General features: G+C 31.9%; 1 protein-coding gene across 1 annotated transcript; it reads right to left on the bottom strand.

Annotated features, from left to right (window-relative positions):
• Positions 1–3,007: 3,007 nt before the first annotated feature.
• On the bottom strand, positions 3,008–17,412 carry LOC110104757 (haloacid dehalogenase-like hydrolase domain-containing protein Sgpp). Its single transcript, XM_020834001.2, has 5 exons — positions 17,186–17,412; positions 9,182–9,293; positions 8,935–9,089; positions 8,346–8,607; positions 3,008–3,627 (listed from the first exon to the last, which is right to left on the bottom strand). The coding sequence occupies exons 1-5, from the start codon at positions 17,218–17,220 to the stop codon at positions 3,457–3,459; spliced, it is 735 nt and encodes a 244-aa protein (XP_020689660.1). The 5' UTR covers positions 17,221–17,412; the 3' UTR covers positions 3,008–3,456.
• Positions 17,413–18,713: the final 1,301 nt, after the last annotated feature.

Genomic DNA, 18,713 nt, shown 5'->3' with positions numbered 1-18,713 from the left:
CCAATGAAGTCAATATCACTGAATTCCGACATCACTAAGACCCTCAAATGACCAATGAACGGAGCACAATCGTAGGATTCAATATCGGCAGTCCATTCAACCACTCCCTATTCGCCCTTGATCTCACGCCTATTTAGGGCCATGCCATTCCATAAAATCTATAAAATAAACCCATCATTCTTCACAAGAGAGAACTCAAGCAAGAGAGAGAAGAAGAGAAGAGAAGGAAGAAGTTCCTCCTCGACGGCCGCCGGACCACCGCCGGACCAGCGCTGGAGCACCGCCGCACCAACGCAGGAACCTCGCCGAACTACCACTGAAGCCTCGCCGGCACCACCACCAGAGTTTATTCACCACCGCCTAAGGCCGACGTTCAGACCCGACGCCCTGCTAAAGACCCGACTTCTCCTGAAGGCCCTACGTTCTACTCAAGATCAGATTATCAACACCCGAGCTTCCAAGTGATTTCAGGCCTAACACCCGACTTCTATCAAACAGTTACTAATTGTAAATCTGATCGCCCTGAGAGGGGATTCAGTTCTTTGTAACCGACTCAAAATCTAGTGGATTTATTTCAACTAGGCTAGGCACCGTGTTTTTCCCTTTTTAAGGTTTTCCACGAAAAAATCTTGTGTTTTCTGTGTGTGAGCTAGTTATCCGTACAACGTTAAGACGCAGAATTAAATCTCTATCGCCGCGTATACTCATGGACGCAAACAGTTTGGCGCCGTCTGTAGGAATATAGTTAAAACTTAAAAATGTGAAGAATATAGTTATAACTTAAAAATAAATTTATAATTAAAACAATAATGTGTTATGAATTTAATAACATGTTAAGTACAAGTTACTTATTAATTATTATTTACATTATTAGTTATATATTTAATAATATATATTTTTAAGATATATTAATTAAGAAAATTATATTAATATTTAGGGAGATTTATATACATACCACTTAATATTACTCTATTTACATATTTAACACATAAAACTTTAATATATATATAAATACCACCCATAATTCACGGTGCAGCGGCCCTTGCACACTTGTCATTGTAATCAGGCCATACAGCGCGTCGCTTTCAGGGGACGTCCAAGCAATAATACAAATTTTTAAAGGATTTATGTCATGATTATTCGACAAGTTTTACGCTAGCTGTCGACTACATAACGCAACCCTCCACTTTTCTCATCCAGGACTTGGGACCTGGCAATGACAGTGTTTAAATTTTAAACTTCCTTCCAACTAAAAATTCATTGGAGGATTTATATAAATAATAATAATTTTTTTTCTAATTTATATATTTAACACATAAAATTTTATTATTTCACTCAAATAATATTTTATTTTCTAAGCTAAATAAGTAATATCGCCGACATCCTCTTATATTCTTCGTTGTTTTGGGACACATGTACATATTGTTGGTTCTGCTGATGACCTTCCCCAAGAGAAATTTGATTGTGATAGCCTCTCATGCTATTCATCATCGACAAACTACACATGTCATCGATTCGAGATGTCCTTCCCTAGTGAGATCACGTCGCAACGCCCTTAACATCCACGAAATGGGATGAACATAGAAATTATTATGTGCGGAGATCGGACGGCTAGAACAGTCTAGATTTTCTGCCTTTTTGCTGGTCTTTTGCAAATACTCAGCAAAAGGACAGCATATGAATGCATATTTGCTGCTCTTTTGCTGATTATTTGCAAAATCGTAGCAAATATTCAATTAGCTAAGTATTAGATGCGTACAAATACTCAGCAAAATGACAGCAAATATGTATTCATAATTGCACTTTTGATGTCCTTTTACTGAGTATTTGCAAAAGCGAAGCAAAATGATAGTTAAAATATAACAAATTCAGACGGTTATCGCCATCTGGTCTCTGCACAGAATAATCTCTCACTCACATAGAAATTTTACAGGGTGGTAGATTAAATAAGTGATAATGTTAAAGTGTCAAATGTATAAACTAAATAGTTGCAAGCGATATTCAAGTAAATCCCAAAAAATCATTTTAATATGGTAATTTCTAACTCCCAATTAGAATTCACACATTGGAGAGATTACCATTATTAATTTGCTAGTGCTGCCATCCACCGTCAATGACCATCGTCATTTAATTTTACGTTGCATTCTTTTTACTTCAAAAAAAAAAAAAAATCTCATACATTAATTTTACATTCATCCAAAATAATTTCAAATATTACAAATATACTATATTTTTTTACATTACATTTGTTTTATTGTACATTCGTTTTTCAGAAAAATTTTCTGCTTGGATATTTTCTCTCTCTTCTTGTATAACCATTTGAGCGAAGAATCTAAGAATTTCATTTGAGACAGCCTAAATATATTTTTATCTTTGTTAGAATTTTTTTAAATAAATTTTTTCAACCTTAATTCCTGTAACATATTTTCAAAATTTTCTGAAACAAGATTTTCATCCAAACAGATTTTTTTCCAGCACAAAAACAGTCAAAATGTTATCCCAAAGGACTGAAATTCTGAGCTAGATTATAGAAACATACGCAGAAATAAAAATAAATAAAAAACAAATCCAATTCTGTATGATTTGAACCACAGATATGTATGAATAATGACATTATGACTCCATTTGCGGCAACATTCATACCGCTTCCTAAAGCAACTTCCTAGCACAAAAATATATAATTGAAAGAAACTGGCGTATGAAAAAATTACTTTAGAAAACAATACAAAAGTTGTCCCAAATGAAGCTTATAACTATTAGTAAGGATTTGTTTGGGACAGCTTTCTTACCGCTTCTTAAAGAAACTTTTTAGCATTAAAATTTTAACTTTTTAACTATAAAGCTGCTTTAAGAAACAGTAAGAAAGCCATCCCAAACAAAGTGGAACGGCTTTCTTATTGTTTTTTAAAGAAACAGTTAGAAAGTCATCTCAAACAAAATCTAAAAAGCTTTACTAAGAATTTTACAGAATAAGAGGACTGATAATAATGGTTCAAAGATAAAAAAATTGCTCCATAAAACCAGATACCTATATAATATATATAATGTATTTTATCCATATTTATGTCAGATGGCTCATACAACATGAAGATTTCTATGAATAATACTTTAACAGTATAAAATTCATTTTTTTATTTAGCATTACAAATGATTACAGCCCATAAAGAGACCTCTTTGAAATACAGAGATCTGCATCGACAGAAAATCTCATGCGTTGATTATACAATTTTCTTCTAAGTGATTGAAGCTGTGAACCCTCTTATGTCATGATTTAGGTTCCATTTGAGACGGTTTTTTTATTGCTTCTTAAAGTAAATTTTTAGTACAAAAATTAAATTTTTTGTACTAGAAATCTATTTAAGGAATAAGAAAGTCGTCCCAAACTAGGCCTTAGTAATAGGTAACAAAGAAATAAAATAATAATATTTTCAAGCGAAGAGTATCTCAGGCTTGTATTTATTCCTGTTTGAGGCTTGCCTCAATAGCTGTCCAAAGCTTTGGATCTTCAAAATCTTTTATGAGCAAGGAGGCTCCAGCATCTATGAGTGATTGCTCTGGATTCCTGGTAGTCACACCTACTACAGGCAGACCAGCAGCCACTCCAGATTCGATACCAGACACAGAATCCTGAAATATAATAAAATAAAGTAAATTTTAGCCTATAAAAGACCAACTCTTATAAAGTGAAGGGTTGAATGAAATACATTGTAGTTGGATCTTTTTTGAGAAAAATGATTATAATTTTAAGATGTTATAAGCATGCAACAATAATAGTTTCTCTGTTTGCAAATATGGACAACCAATCATAGATCCCTCGCACTTGTGAAATTATTCTGTGCAGACACCGAACATCATTCAGAGACCAACCAGAATGCGCCACGTCATCCCCTGCTTGGTACTCTTCGGTACTGCGGCACGGTACTCGACTTAGTACAGCTGATGTGGCGTCCACACAGAATAATCTCTCCTCATACACATGTTAGGGTTTCTTGAAACCCGGGCATATATGTTGGCAAGCTATTTAATAGATTTATTCAAAAGTTAAGGATGACACTCTCATTTATGAGATCGAAATAAAGATCTCAACAATCAAGTAAGATAGTCTCTCTGTCATTGATTATTTTAATATAATGATGATGACTTAGATTGAACTACATTACTATCAAGATTTCAAGATGAAGTTTAATGAAGGAGAGGTAATTCTTAAATAATGTGCAGGAAGAGAGAGAGTGTTTGATTTTCTTGCAGGATAATATAATGAATTTGATTAAGTTTGTGTTCAGATCTTGAGCAGAGAAAGCTTATCATCTCTAAATGAGTTATTCACACTCATGCAGATTGAAAAAGGAAGAATAATGGTAATGCTTGAAAATCCTACATTTGAAAATTTTGTCATAAGACCCACAGAACCTCAAGATAAAGGCTTTGCCGCCAATGATTCTTTCCCACCAAAAAAAAAAAAAGGAATAAAAGTTTTATCCCAAAAGTAATCTATGGTATAACTACTATAAGGCAAATAGACTCATTAAAGAAAAATGTTGGAAACTTCACGAAAAACCCTAAAGCTATAGTTCAAATAAAAAATATCACTGATAAGGATAGGCTTGTAATGCAAAATTACAAAGAGTTCAACTTAAAAGAATTCGACAAATTCAAAAACTTTCTCAACTCTCAAAAAATCATATGAATCATCCCCTCAAGCCCAAAACAGTACAAAATTTAACTCATATTTTTAATGTTTGAAATAGTTCACCTTAAACTTGAATCCAAGATCCAAGAGTCATCGATTACATCATAAACCTCATCAACATTTTTAAACCTAAAAATCTTGCTCTAGTATTCCAAGATCCAATAGTCTATAGTTCACTAGCACCTATTGTAGATCAAGAGAATATTCCAATTTCTCCTACATTTATTTTTAAAAATATATTACATATTTGTCGCCATGCAGTAAATCTCCTATCAACTAATAAAATCACGAAAGATCACAGCTGCAAGACAACTTTTTTTACTAATCATTATGTATTTTAGGGCATCAACATTAGAAAGATGATTGAGCATGCTAGAGAAAATAATAAGTCATACTTCCTCTAAGATTAAAGATAACTTGTCATGTTTTTTTATCCCCACTTTCAATACAAAAATGATTTGAGAACATCATTACATGCTAGAAAATCTGTCTTTGAAAACCCAATATTATATATATCATTCATTTTTTTATGAATGTTAACATTGAAAATTTTTATTATGAGATTTGTGAAATTGCAAAACATTATATGTTTTATTTTTTGAAAGTAATTATAGATCCTATACTCATTTTTATATTAATTTAGTATGATGTTCAGGGACTAAAAATCTTTAATATTTCAAGAGCTATAGTATTTGTCACTTTTATTAATGATTGAATTTGGATGATCTGAGTATATCTTATCAAATAAAATTTTTTTGTTAGTTTTATTCTCTTTATCTTTTTTTTGTTATGATAAGAAATCAATTTTATTACAACATCAAGATATTTTGAATAGATAATGCTCGTAATTATTTTAATTAGATTTTATCTTCTTTTCTCAAGAAATAATCACTCACCAATCCTCCTGTCTTGCACCTCTCAATAAAATGAGATGGCAAAAAGAAAAAAATTGTTATCTTTATCTTCTGGAAGTCAAGATAACTACTCTCCTAAAACCTAATTTTCAAAAGAAACTAGATAGAAGATGTCCTAACGATCATATGCAAAATTAATAGAATAACCTTGACAATAATTGGCTTCAAAAATCCCTTTAACTACCTAACAGAATTCTTCTCCACAATAATTTTCTCCAAATTTTTTGGGTGCATTTCTCATGTCTACATTCACAAATAATATCAGAGTAAGCATGATCCTAGAGCACTCAAGTTTCTTTTTAGAATATTCCTCTACTCAAAAAGGTTATAAATATTATCATCTTAATATGGAAAAATTCTTTACTTCAAAAGATATCATCTTAAATGAAAAAAAAAAAATTTCTTCAATCAGATTATCTTTAGGGGGGCATACAATTTGAAGATAAGTTTAATAAAAATCCTATATTCTATTTTCACATCCTAGCTACACAAATTCTAATTACTATAGCTCTTCTGGTTTATACAAAGAGCAATAAGCTCAATCAAAGCCTCTATCAAGCTCAAGAATAAGAACCATCATCAAGTAACAATGACCAACCCATCACCACACATTTACACTATATCCCAATACCCAATATATATCCTTTCATAAGTTCTCTACTACACATAAAATCTTCCATACGAACATCGGCTCCAATTATATTTTTATGTCACAAACCTCACTGAGAAAAAAAAAATAGAATGATTCTATAAGAAAAGAGATAAATGCCTTAAAAAATTATACTTAGGAGATTGTTGAGCTACCAAAAGGGAAAAAAATTTCTAATATGCAAATGGATTTTTTCATAACAATATAAAGAGAATGGATGAAAACCCGAAACTATACAAAACATGATTAATAATCAAAGGATATACTTAATCATATAAAATTGACTATCAATAAATATTTGCTTCTATTGCAAAAATGAAAATAATTCGCATCCTAATTTCTCTAGGTGTTAACCTGGAATAGTCCATTAATAGTATGATGTAAAAAATAATATTTTAAGTGAAGATACAAAAGAAGAAATTTACATAGATCTAACATCAGGATTTGACAACACTTTCACAAAACATTAAGTGTGTAACTTGAGAAAGGCGCCATATTAACTTAAATAATCTCCAAGACACTGGTTTGACATATTTACAAAGGTCATGAATCTCTAAGGATATAAAACAAGCAAGGAAACTATATGCTCTTCATTAAACACTCCAGTGATGGAAAGGCTTCATTCTCATTATATATACTGATGATCTAATTGTTATAGATGATAATAGAATTATTAAGAAAAAATTGCTAAGGAATTTGAAATCAAAGAATTGAGAAAATCCAAATATTTTTTGGGTATAAAAGTTGCTCAATTAAAACACAAAAAAATTCTCTAAAAAAAATGTTGTAGATAAATTATGAAAAATAAAAAAGATTGATTGTAAGCCATGTGAAACCTCAACAGAATTAAGCCAAAAACTAGACACAATGAAGAAGAAACAACATTAAATATTGGATAATATCATAAGTTAGTTGAGAAACTAATCTATCTATCACGCAACCAACCTGAAATTGCCTTTGTAGTAAGTCTCATAAGTGAATTCGTGCAAAAATCAAAAGAATCTCATCTTCAAGCAGCTTATAAAGTTCTCATGTACCTTAATCAGAATTCACAACAATTGCTCAAAGCACTTGCGAACTTCTATAATTAAAACCATTTTACAAGATATAAATACTAGATCGGTGACATTGCATTTGTCATCAACATTACTCACAATCTTGTACAACATGACCTTATCAAACATGTAAAAATTGAAAGATAATTCATAAGAGAAAAAGTAGAATGCAGATTGATTTGCAGCCCATATATTCCAATTGGAAGGCAATTTTCCAACATATTTACTAAAGGACTTTAAAACCCCACATTTAAAAATATGACAAATAAACTTGAAATGGCAGATCTATACCAATCAAATTGAGGGAGAGTGTTATCAGAATAAGAGAGGTCAGCAAGAATGCTAGAAAAGGAAAGGGAGAGACCACGAATCCATTGCTTGCAAGAAAATATCTCCCCCATAGATTCATATACAAGAAAGGAAAGAAAGGCCTTGGATTACTCCCTTGCATCAGTCGACGAGCCCAACCGGATCTAACGGTAGGAATGGAAGGGATGGATAGCAACAAGGGCCAAAATATCATCACGAGGAATTTTTACTTTTTTTTATCAATTATAATTATATATATTTCTTTTATTATCTTAGTAGTTTTATGTATAAATATCTATTGAAAGAATAAACAACCCAAACTTTTCTAGCCACTTCTTTTCTTCACATAATTATGTATAACTATGTGATTATATATTTATTTGTGTTATCAAGTGCAACAAGCATACACCTCTCTAAATGCTAAATAGCGGCATATCCAATTCATTAGTCTGATGCTAATAAGGAATGTAGGAAGGGGTTAATGCACCATCTTTATACAATATACATACATAAAAAAAATAGTTTTCATAATGTTCATAAATATAATAATTATTGTAATTCAAAACATCCTATTGTTTCTATATCTTAATTTCTTAATATGAATATCATATCATATCGTATCATATCCTCGTGTTTTATGTTGTTTTGCTTCTAAGTTTTGCTACTTATCTACGTAGAATAAAAATATACATAAAGTCACTAATGACAATAAAAGAACTAAAACATACCTCAAAAACAACTGTATGTTTAGGGGAAGCATTGAGTTCCGTAAGAGCTCTTAAATAAGGATCAGGGAATGGTTTGGCCCTTTCACACTCACATCCTAATACAATAACTTGAAAGAAGTCACTAAGTCCAAGAATGGAGATCATTAGTTCAGCGTTAAGTCTTGGAGCATTAGTCACCGCTGCACATTTCAATCCATGATCCTCGATCCATTTACATAGCTTATATAGACCATTCACAGCCTTCAATTGCTGAGGAGCAAGCCTACATTGTTCACAAATCTGTCAAATTAATATTTGAGAAAAATATCAAAAGGGTCCATGAACTATTTATATAAGGTCATTTTAATTCCTTCTATCTAATATGTTCAATAGTGTATAATCTAAAATAGTCCGTCTGTTAAATTATTTTAAATCAGATTTGAAAAGTCGGTGGGCTATTTTAGATCAGATTTGAATAATCAAAAGGTTAAATTGGAAACATTAGATAGTATAGGATTATAATGCCCCTCATAAATAGTCAATGAATCATTTTGATCTTTTTCAAAAAAAAATATTTTGTTTGAAAAATTGTTAGAGGATTGTACCTCACCTTCGAAAACTTGCCTCTTTGTCATCTAAGAATTTTGCACATTTCTCAAAGCTCCAATCTGGGAATAAGGCTTTGCCAAGATAGTCATTGTGTTTTCCACTGATATTTTCAACATAGAAGTCCTCAGTAATGGGGATTCCATTGTTGTAGCCTATCTGCAAAACAAATCTGACCTTTGTTCAGAAGTTCGGAGGCTACAAACATGTACGATTATTTGGATGCAGGAGCTTCACGAATAACTTCAAACCTCAATAAACATCTCACGGAAGGCATGGTAATGAATAGGATCTGAATCACAGAGTGTACCATCAATGTCAAATAACACAGCTTCAAGTGGAGCAAGTTCTGGCAAAGATTTTCTGTGAAAAATTTATAGTTCTTGTGTCAGTGTAGTACATAGTAGAAACAGTTTGCTTTTCATCATAAATGCGCCAAAAGGAAAATTACGCTGGTGAATTCTTAGACCCATATAATATTTGGAACTCATTGCGTTATCAATGAAGCTAATTTTTGCATTTAGAATCACAGAGTTAAGGTTTGACAGCAGCAATCTTACCAAGTTAACTTGCAAAATTTAACTTCACCAAAAAAACATTTAGAGCGCTTATTGTAACTATAACTATATAATTTTACTTAAAACCATGTCTTGGGAAATTCGTGTAACTTATTGAGCAGAGGAAATGGAAAAGAACATAAAATATAAAAGATGATCAACACACAAAAACATAAAACTTTATACAAGTGCACCCAAATGTCTTCTATGTTCTTTTGCCGCTGTTGTATATTTCAAATGATTTGATTGTGATGAATTACAGTTCTAATTCCTCTAATACAACAACATAAAAATAGTGCCCCGTTTTTACAACAAAAAAATTAATGTGGCGAAAAATGCAATAAAATTTTCAAAACACCCTTTAATGAAATAATATGTGGCATGTTTTCTTCTTAGGGCAAAAAATGAACTCTAAAACTTAACAATTAATACTTAAATGGGGGATTAGCTTCCTGCTGGCCAAAGGAGAAAATAGGTTTATCAAAATATTAAACAATGCACCAAATTTTTTGCTACAACCCTCAAATGAGGGCCAGCTATAATGTAGCTAACGATACCTACACTTTTCAAGAAACAAAATATTATTGATTAAAACATAATAAATTATAGTGATATTTATTAAGGTGGAAGGCAACATTAAGAAGCTAAGCCACAAAATTACAAAATATGAAAGGCGAGAGGGCAAGGCACTCACGATTCAAACTATGGCTTCGTTTAGGATAACATTTTTACTATGCTTTTCAAATCGCAGCAGCCACAATTTTTATTTGGTCATTATTTTTTTGTTGTTTTAAAAAAAATTACTAGAAATTTGCTTTCTACAACAACTTCAAAAGTTATTTTCTCTACAACAACTTAACAAAATAATAAAAAAGTTGTCACAAACAAAACCTAAGACATCAACTTCATAGAGTGACATTCTAAATAAAATATTTAGGATATTTTTTCATAATTTGACATATTGACATAAAAAATCGCGATATCTAAAAATAAGCATAATAAAGGATGGATTCAAGAATATAATATAATAATTTTAAAAAGAATATAGTAATAAAGCTTTCATGAAATAATAAATCACAATTCACTGAATGTGAACAAGAAAAATAAATAAGATAATAACAGGAGAAGTAACATAACATAATAAGAATTTATTAATCAAGATAGAAATCATATAAATCAAACAATCCGCTAGAAAAAAAAAACATGCGGGCAAAAGAGAAAAAGAAGATCTAGATAAAAACCCACGTAGTGGGATAAAGGCTTGATGTTGTTGTTCTTGTTGGGCAAAAGAGAAAAAGAAGATCTAGATAAAAATGAAGAGGAAGGGTAAGTGTAGTCTGCTGCTCCCTATGATGAAAGAAGAAGCAGCTCTCAAAAGTAATAGATACAACTAAAATGAGAAATAAGTTATAAATATAATTAAGTACAAGAAAAGCAAGAATTTCCCAAACGTTGCACGAAATAAGAAAACAAACAAACAAAAACTAACAATGACAGAAGACTGTAGATAACGAGAAAAAGCATATAATCCATAAACAAAACACCATTTAAATTAATCGCATACAAGGGCGGAACCCCTTGAGCTTAAGGGGGCAATTGCCCCCCTAAATTTATTATTATTATTATTATTATTATTATATGATTCTTTAGGTAATTTGTCCACTCAATCTATTTTTTAGTATTTATTACAAGGGTTTTTAGGTAATTGTCCCTCCAAAAAATTTGTGTTCTTTGGACAATTGCCCCCAGTATCATTAAACATATTATGTACATGTGTTATTGTCAGGGAACGATGAACCAAATACAAAGAGAACGATGAACTAAATACTAACAGGTCGAACCCTGTCAAGGGGTGCTGCCCCCTTGGACCCCCGATACATCTGCCAACAGTTACTTATAAGTTTGCCCCCCCCTGAAAATTATAATTGGTTCCGCCCCTGATCGCATACTAAGTTAAACAAGTAGAAAGAACAAGATAAACAATGGAATAAGCTGAAAATTTGCCTAATGTTAAACAGTGCCTTGCCAAAGAGGTTGTTGCTTGGCTAAAGGCGTTGGCCTTTCTTTATATATATAAAAAAAAAAACTTTTGGGTAAAAATTTGGTCTCAAGAATTGCTTCGCGTCAATCAAACAACAAGCGCATAAAGGTGCTAACGCCTCAATAAGCGTGGCTAGTTAGGATTGAAGATTTTAAAAGCAAAACCCTGAAAATGTGATCATAGTTTTTATCATTTCATGCATACCAGTTTCAGAACAAAAGCCCTCAGAAAAGTTAATAAAAAATTCCATGCGATAATAATCAATGTCAAATTCATGCCCTAATTGTTTTTATGAATCTTCTGCTTGTTGTGGCGCAAGTGGTATGAACACACAAAGTCAATTAAAATAAGTGTTGATAAATAATTCAAGTATTACTATTTTCGATGTATGATTCATATCATAACTGATGTCAGGAATCTTTTCTTTCGATTTATAATTAAAAGTGGGTATACATACAAATGTCAAGTAAAATAAGTGTGGATATATAATTCATTGGCCATCCCATATTGGCTTAAAGTTATAATGTTGAACAATTCTAAGGCCTCATTTGAGATGGCGTTTTTTTGTCTATTCCGTTTAGAAACGGTAAAATTATTTTTTGTTTGTTGTTTGTATGTGACGTTTTTATAGAAAAGCTTTTTAGGGAACTTCATTTTTCTATTTTGAGAATCTTTTTGATATTTGCTTCTATGTTAGAAAACTCTATTTCCTTCAAAAATGTTTCTAAAACTAAGTGCCGGATAACCAAACGAAGCCTAAATCCCTCATTCATAGTCCCTTTTGGTTATTGTCCAACATAATCAAAGAACAAACAACATTTCACTATTTCATATGTTAATTGCATCCGAACACCCTATAGGCACCTCCATGATATTCAAACTATGATTTTGACATTTGCAGGTTATCTAATACTGTACTTCGAACGCGATTAAAAACTATGAAAATATGAAGTACCATACATCATTACATTTTGCCACTTCAGCTTAAACACACTTGTAAAATTCATTTACCACGGCTGTGATTATCTACAATATTTACCTACTCCGAATAGCTGGGAAACATATAGTATAATTGAAGTTTTAGGCGAATTCAACGCGAGACCAAATGCTTCACGATATCAAAATTACAGGCTTTTAATCAAGTCTAATGAAGAAAATAGAGCCTGGAAGCACGTTTAAGCTCCTAAAAAAGCCTCCATTCTCCATCCAAAATGAATGTAATAGCAAATCAATTTACTGGTTAAGAAATTTTTAGATAAATGGGAATATTGAGGGTGGTGGGGCAAGGCGAGTAATTTAGTATATAAATGTACGACAACCTAATCAACATCTTTCATAGTACTGTTCGTTTTAGAGGAAGACACTGTCCTTGAGAGAAAATGTTCAAAGACATTCAGGCATATCTAGTGCGCAAGGTTTCCAACAAATGTAGAGTCTAGGGAGAGATTGGTATATCATTTGTACTGGAGCAGAACTGTTAGGATGGTGGTAAAATAACGAGCAAAAAATAAAGGAAGACAAGGGAACAACAAAAAGAAATTAAAAACACAAGACAAAAATTTATGTGATTCAGAGAGATTCGTCTACATACAACCGCACAGAGATCAAATACTTAATTAAAATTTAAAAGAGGTATATGAAGAGAGATTACAATTCATATAAATAAAGATAAATGTACCACTTTATATATGTAAACAACTGACAGTAAACATAACCATCGATTGTGAAGCAAGAGCTGGATAAGATTACACTTTATATGAATAAAATGAAATGTGCCACTTTATCTGTGTTACCGATTGAGAGGGAACACAACCACCTATTAAGAAGCCAAGGTCTGGATGTGAAGAATAAGGTGTAGAAAAAAAGAAGTGGCTAAGAAAGCTTGTCTTATTTATTCTTTCGAGGGGTATTGCTACACAAACTACTAGGAGAAAGAAAATGAAATAAATAATAATAATAATAACTCAAAAATAAAAATAAAAAATCCTCTTGTTGCTATTCTGCCCCTAGCTGTTGTCTGGCCATTTAATACCAACCATTTGATCCAATTGAACTTGCCAATTGATGCCGAGGGAGCACTCCAATGCCTCTTCCTTTTCTTTTTTGTCCATGAATCCATGGGAGAGATTTTTCCCCGAACACAATGACTTCACGGCCTCTTTCTTTCCTTTTTAGCATTTCTGTCGGACCCCTCTTGATCTGTTGCATTTCAACACTTCCCTTCAAACTAGATGATGTATATTTATCATTCCAAGTTTACTTAAAATAATTTTGAATGAGGGTATCTGTTAGACCTAAACAGGTCCAACCTGGACCGGTTCTGGTCTTTCCTGCCGGCCCAAGGGATGGGGGGGCCGCGCGCCCGGGGGGGGGGGGGGGGGGGGGGGGCAGCTTTATTGGGGCCTAGGGATTGAATTAAACATGGGTTAGGAGGGGGCTGTTTAGAGATTATGTAATTTTCCTTTTGCTTTAATTAGTGTAGCATGTTAGGGTTTGGGGGCATCTTGAATTTGAAATTAGATTTGGGATCTAGGGTTGGTTAGGAGGAAAAAATTGAATGAGGGGCTGTTTAGAGATTATGTAATTTTCCTTTTGCTTTAATTAGTCTAGCAATTTAGGGTTTGGGGGCATCTTGAATTTGAAATTAGATTTGGGATCTAGGATTGGTTCTTTTGGGCTTTAGGCTTGGCTAGAGATTTAGAGAGTTGTTTCTTCCTCTCGAATTGAAGAAACTTATATCGTTTGCTATTTTCCTACATCTACTAGTGGAATTTCTTCGTTTATATCAGTTTTCTTTTGTTTTTCCTAAGAAACCTGTTGTACCATTTCTATTTTACTGATAAATAATAGTTTTACTCACTGTTTTCACCAATTGTGGTTAGTTTTGCTTGCGAACTCAAGTATTTCCCTTAGGGTTACTTGCAAACTCAAGTACTTCCTATCAGTATCCTTGATGTGTTTGTTTACTTTCAGCACTCTGAAATTTATGACATGCATAATTACTTTTTTGTTTCTGCACTTTAGTTTATTAAATTGCATACACATAAATTATATTCATACATGCATATATACATTTATGTGGTCGTTTATTTTATTAAAAAAAGAAGAGCAAAGTAGGATGTATCTAGGTTGGCTTGTAAAATAAACTGAAATGAATGTACTTAGTTGCAATGTATATGCAAGGGTCAAGTGTAAATGAAAACTGTCTAGAATATAATTAGATCGAGCTGTAAAAGACTAGATAGGATTGCTTATACATGCGTATAGGACTCCAAAAGATAATCCCTTCTCTAGAGGGTGTTCGCTTTTGAAATTCTATAGTGTAAACTTGGAGCCAGAAAATAATAAAATCGTATTTAGACCTATTTCATTCATAGGTATAGAAACCCAAGCATGTTGTGATGAAGCTTAATCACCTTACTTTCTTGCAGATCCCGAATTGTATTTATATTTTCAAATAAATGAAAGATTTTATTTATTTTGCTTCATGCATCATACATGGTGTTAGTTACATTCACATATTGTATATTCTTGATTAAACTCTTTGAATTTAAAGAAAATATCATTGATTCCTTATGATAGAGTCATCATTTCCTGCATTTACAAGGCGATTGATTGTGTCTAGGATATTAGCTGGCAGCACACTCTAGGCAAGCATAAGCCCAGATCATACACCCATCAGTGTGTATTCTCTAGTTTTTAGTAAATTCAAAATCTATAATTTCTCCCAAGACAGTAAATCAATCTTTAATCTTCTAAACTCAAATTTTTTACTCAAATCTTCATACATTTAAAATATAATCCTCAGTAAAGATGAACAAAAGAGTTTAATTCCTTTGGATTAAAGCCTAATAACTTCATTATGCATCAAACTAAGAAGATAATAAAATAGTATTTCTAATCGAGGATATTATTAAGCCAAAACTTAAGATGTAATTAACCACGAGGACTTGCGCCAGTGGAAAACCGATACTCACATCAAATAAATCTTATTTGAGCCGATGTATCGAGTGGGAGAAATCTTATGATTATCAGGTCATATTATCATTATCTATCGAAATGTGTTGGCAAAAGCCACTATTCTCCATAGATAATCATATGTATGATCATATCTGCTCTTCCATTAGATTGCTTGCATAGAGTGTAAAGGTCTAAGACCGTTTCGTCCTACAGAGAAGTGTGATCATACTCTTTGCATTCTAACCCCGCAAGCAGCATCCTTTCGGAGAAAGTGTTTTCTTCTTCTTCTTTTTTTTATATAGCTCAATGATCTCCACAAGTGATTTTTTTTTTCAAGGCATTCATTTATTTTCTCTCAGCATCCTCAAATTCTTATTCCCTAGTGCCACAAATAGGGTTTGTGAAATTTTAATAGAGTTAAAGCTAATGTTTGCAGGGAAGGCTTTATGTATAGTAGAAAATCTTCGAAAGAATGTGTATTAAGTTATAGGATAAGAAGGAGAATGTGTAATAATGAGATGATTATTGTTGCCAAGTGACAGTTCCAAGTCTTAAGTTTGCTAGAGATTTTTATAGGCTTTATCCTCCTTTTATAAACTTGAACGAATTTGGTGATGATAATTTGTGTTGCTGAGATGTCAATAGGGAACATGGCAATTTCATTAAACTTATCTTCGAGTTGTTTATTCTTCCTCTGAAGATAAGTTCGAGTGAAAATTTTAATTTTCATCAAATGTGGTATATTTTTAAATGAATCATTTTTTTTTGTGGTTAAATGATAACATTTATAACCGTTTTGAATTAATGAGCATCCCAGAAAGACACACTTGAGTATTGTAGGATCAAACTTATCTCGATGCTGTCTGTGGAAGTGAACATAAGCAACACATCCAAAAATTTGAGGAAGCTTTGAGAGAAATGGTAAGTAATAAAGAATTCATCAAGATAATTTAATGAATATTCCAATCATTTTGAGGATTACAGAATTGTGAATGATTCCTTTCTCATAGCCATTTCTTGTTGTTGCTTCGACTTCGCGTGGAGTGGAGTTTTGAAAGAGCTATAAAAGGAAGTTTCTTCGCCTCCTTCGACGATGTTGTTCCTGTCCGATCTGAAGTCACAACGGGAACTTCAGCGGTAACAATCTTCCTCTCCTTTTGCCTTCTTCGGCTAAAACCCGTAAATCCGCCGAACTAACGGATTTACTAAATGCAGGATTTAAGGCAAAATGGAGAAGGAACGGGATTTAAAGTTGCATTTTTTCTGTTTGGCCGGATTTAGCCTAACTCCTGCTCAAATCCAGCATTCAAACAGTCCCTAGAGAGAACTTTTTAAATCCGTTAAAGTATGTAAATGATGAGATTTAATGAACAATAAAACTAAAATGGGATTTATAAAAACACTAGGATTTAAAATCCCAAAATATATGTTTGTACATATTTAATCTAAAATACGATACCAAACAGCCCTAACAATCATCGGAAACCACCTTCACATCCAATGTCTCTCACGAATTCATCATCGTCTACAGAAATGGCAAGCGGTGAATAAAAACTTGCAATTCAATTAGAAAAGCACAAGAAAAGCATCTAACTTTCACAACCTTACCCATTAAAAAAAAAAAATTCTCAAATAATAGCCTCTCGAAGAAAGCAAAAATAAGGAATTCAAATCGGATAAAAGAAATTTTACGTTACCTCCCTGACGAGTGATCGTTGGATGATACAGACATCTTATCGTCTTCAGGATGAATTTTTTTTCTTCTTTTTTTTAGTTCAAGAAAGATCTCGGAAGGAAGTGATGCAAATGCCCAGAAAAGAAGAACAAATTGAGTTGAGAGAGACGGACAAGGCGAGGAAACGAGAGGAGGGCCGATGAGGAGATTCGCGGAATCTACTCGGCGAATCTTCCCGGTTTCCACTGAAATAATTTTCATAGCGAAGGGACTATTACTTGTATTTTTTTATTTATGAAAAAAATATATATGTGAAAATGATGAAATTTATAGTTTTAAATTTATTTAAAATTAATTTTAATATAAAAATCAATTAATTATTTGTATATAACTATATGTTACGATTATCTAAAAATATTCAAAAAATTTAAAATCCATATTTATTAATTTTGTGCGGATATTCTACATTAATTTTTTAATTTATCTTATCAAAATACATTGTAAATAAAATTTTAATTGAATAAATCTAAAGGTTGTTGGATTTAATAAGAAAGCTTAGGAAGCATGACTCAAGTTGAAAATGCAAATCATATTATGTAAGAGTTAGATCACAACTATATTTAAGAGGAAGGGTTGATAATTATAATGTTATTTGGTTTTTTGAAAAATAAATGTAGATTAAAAGAAATACTTTATAAAAAAATTGATATAACTTACAATAAAATAAATATAATGTAAAGCTCAGTGATGTTTGTGCCTCGTGGTTGATGATAACACTGGTGGGGCCGGTAATGTTTGGGGAAGTAGCGGCTATGGTGAATGTGAGGGGAGGGTGTTGCATGAGATGTTATAGTTGAGGCGACAATGACAAATTTAATGATTTTCAAATACATCAAAATTGAATTAGACCTTAAATCTCAAATGCTTCAAAATTTTATAGTGCACTTCTTTTATTTGAAATCAAACACCAGTATTTTTAAAACATATAACATTTGTAATATTTTACACTCATTTTACTTCATACCAAAATATCCCCTAAATCTAAATGATTTAGCCAATATTTATTTCATTCAACTCAAATTTAGTTTTATTTTTATATGTATGAGAGAGAGAGAATGAGAGAGGAACAATTCTTTTTTAATACGAAAGATTTAAGATATAATGCAATAAAAAACTCCACCTTTCTACAAAATTAGTTCTTTTTATTTCTATTGTGTTTGTTTGGATAAGTTTTTTTGCTGCTTTGTTTTTCAGACTCATCTAGCTACTATTTTATTTCTATTTTTTACTATTTTTCATAAATGTTTCTAGCGATAAATTGATTTCTACAACCATAGCAGCTAAGTTATTTTCCCTATAATAATTTCTCAACAAACTTTATAAAATGGTAAAGCCATCCCGAAAAGACTCATAATTGAGCAAATTAATTGTTTATTAATGGTGTTCAAATAGCTTAACAAAGAGTAAGCAATTTTTACTTAAGGTTTTGTTTGCTTCAAATTAGTCAAATTTGAATATTTTTTGTTAAATTGAGGCCTCAATGTAAAACA

This window comes from Dendrobium catenatum, unplaced genomic scaffold (assembly GCF_001605985.2).
Source record: "Dendrobium catenatum unplaced genomic scaffold, ASM160598v2 fragScaff_scaffold_343, whole genome shotgun sequence".
Classification (NCBI taxonomy): domain Eukaryota; kingdom Viridiplantae; phylum Streptophyta; class Magnoliopsida; order Asparagales; family Orchidaceae; genus Dendrobium; species Dendrobium catenatum.
The sequence above is the reverse complement of the archived record's forward strand: the minus strand, read 5'-3'. Positions and strand labels throughout refer to the sequence as shown.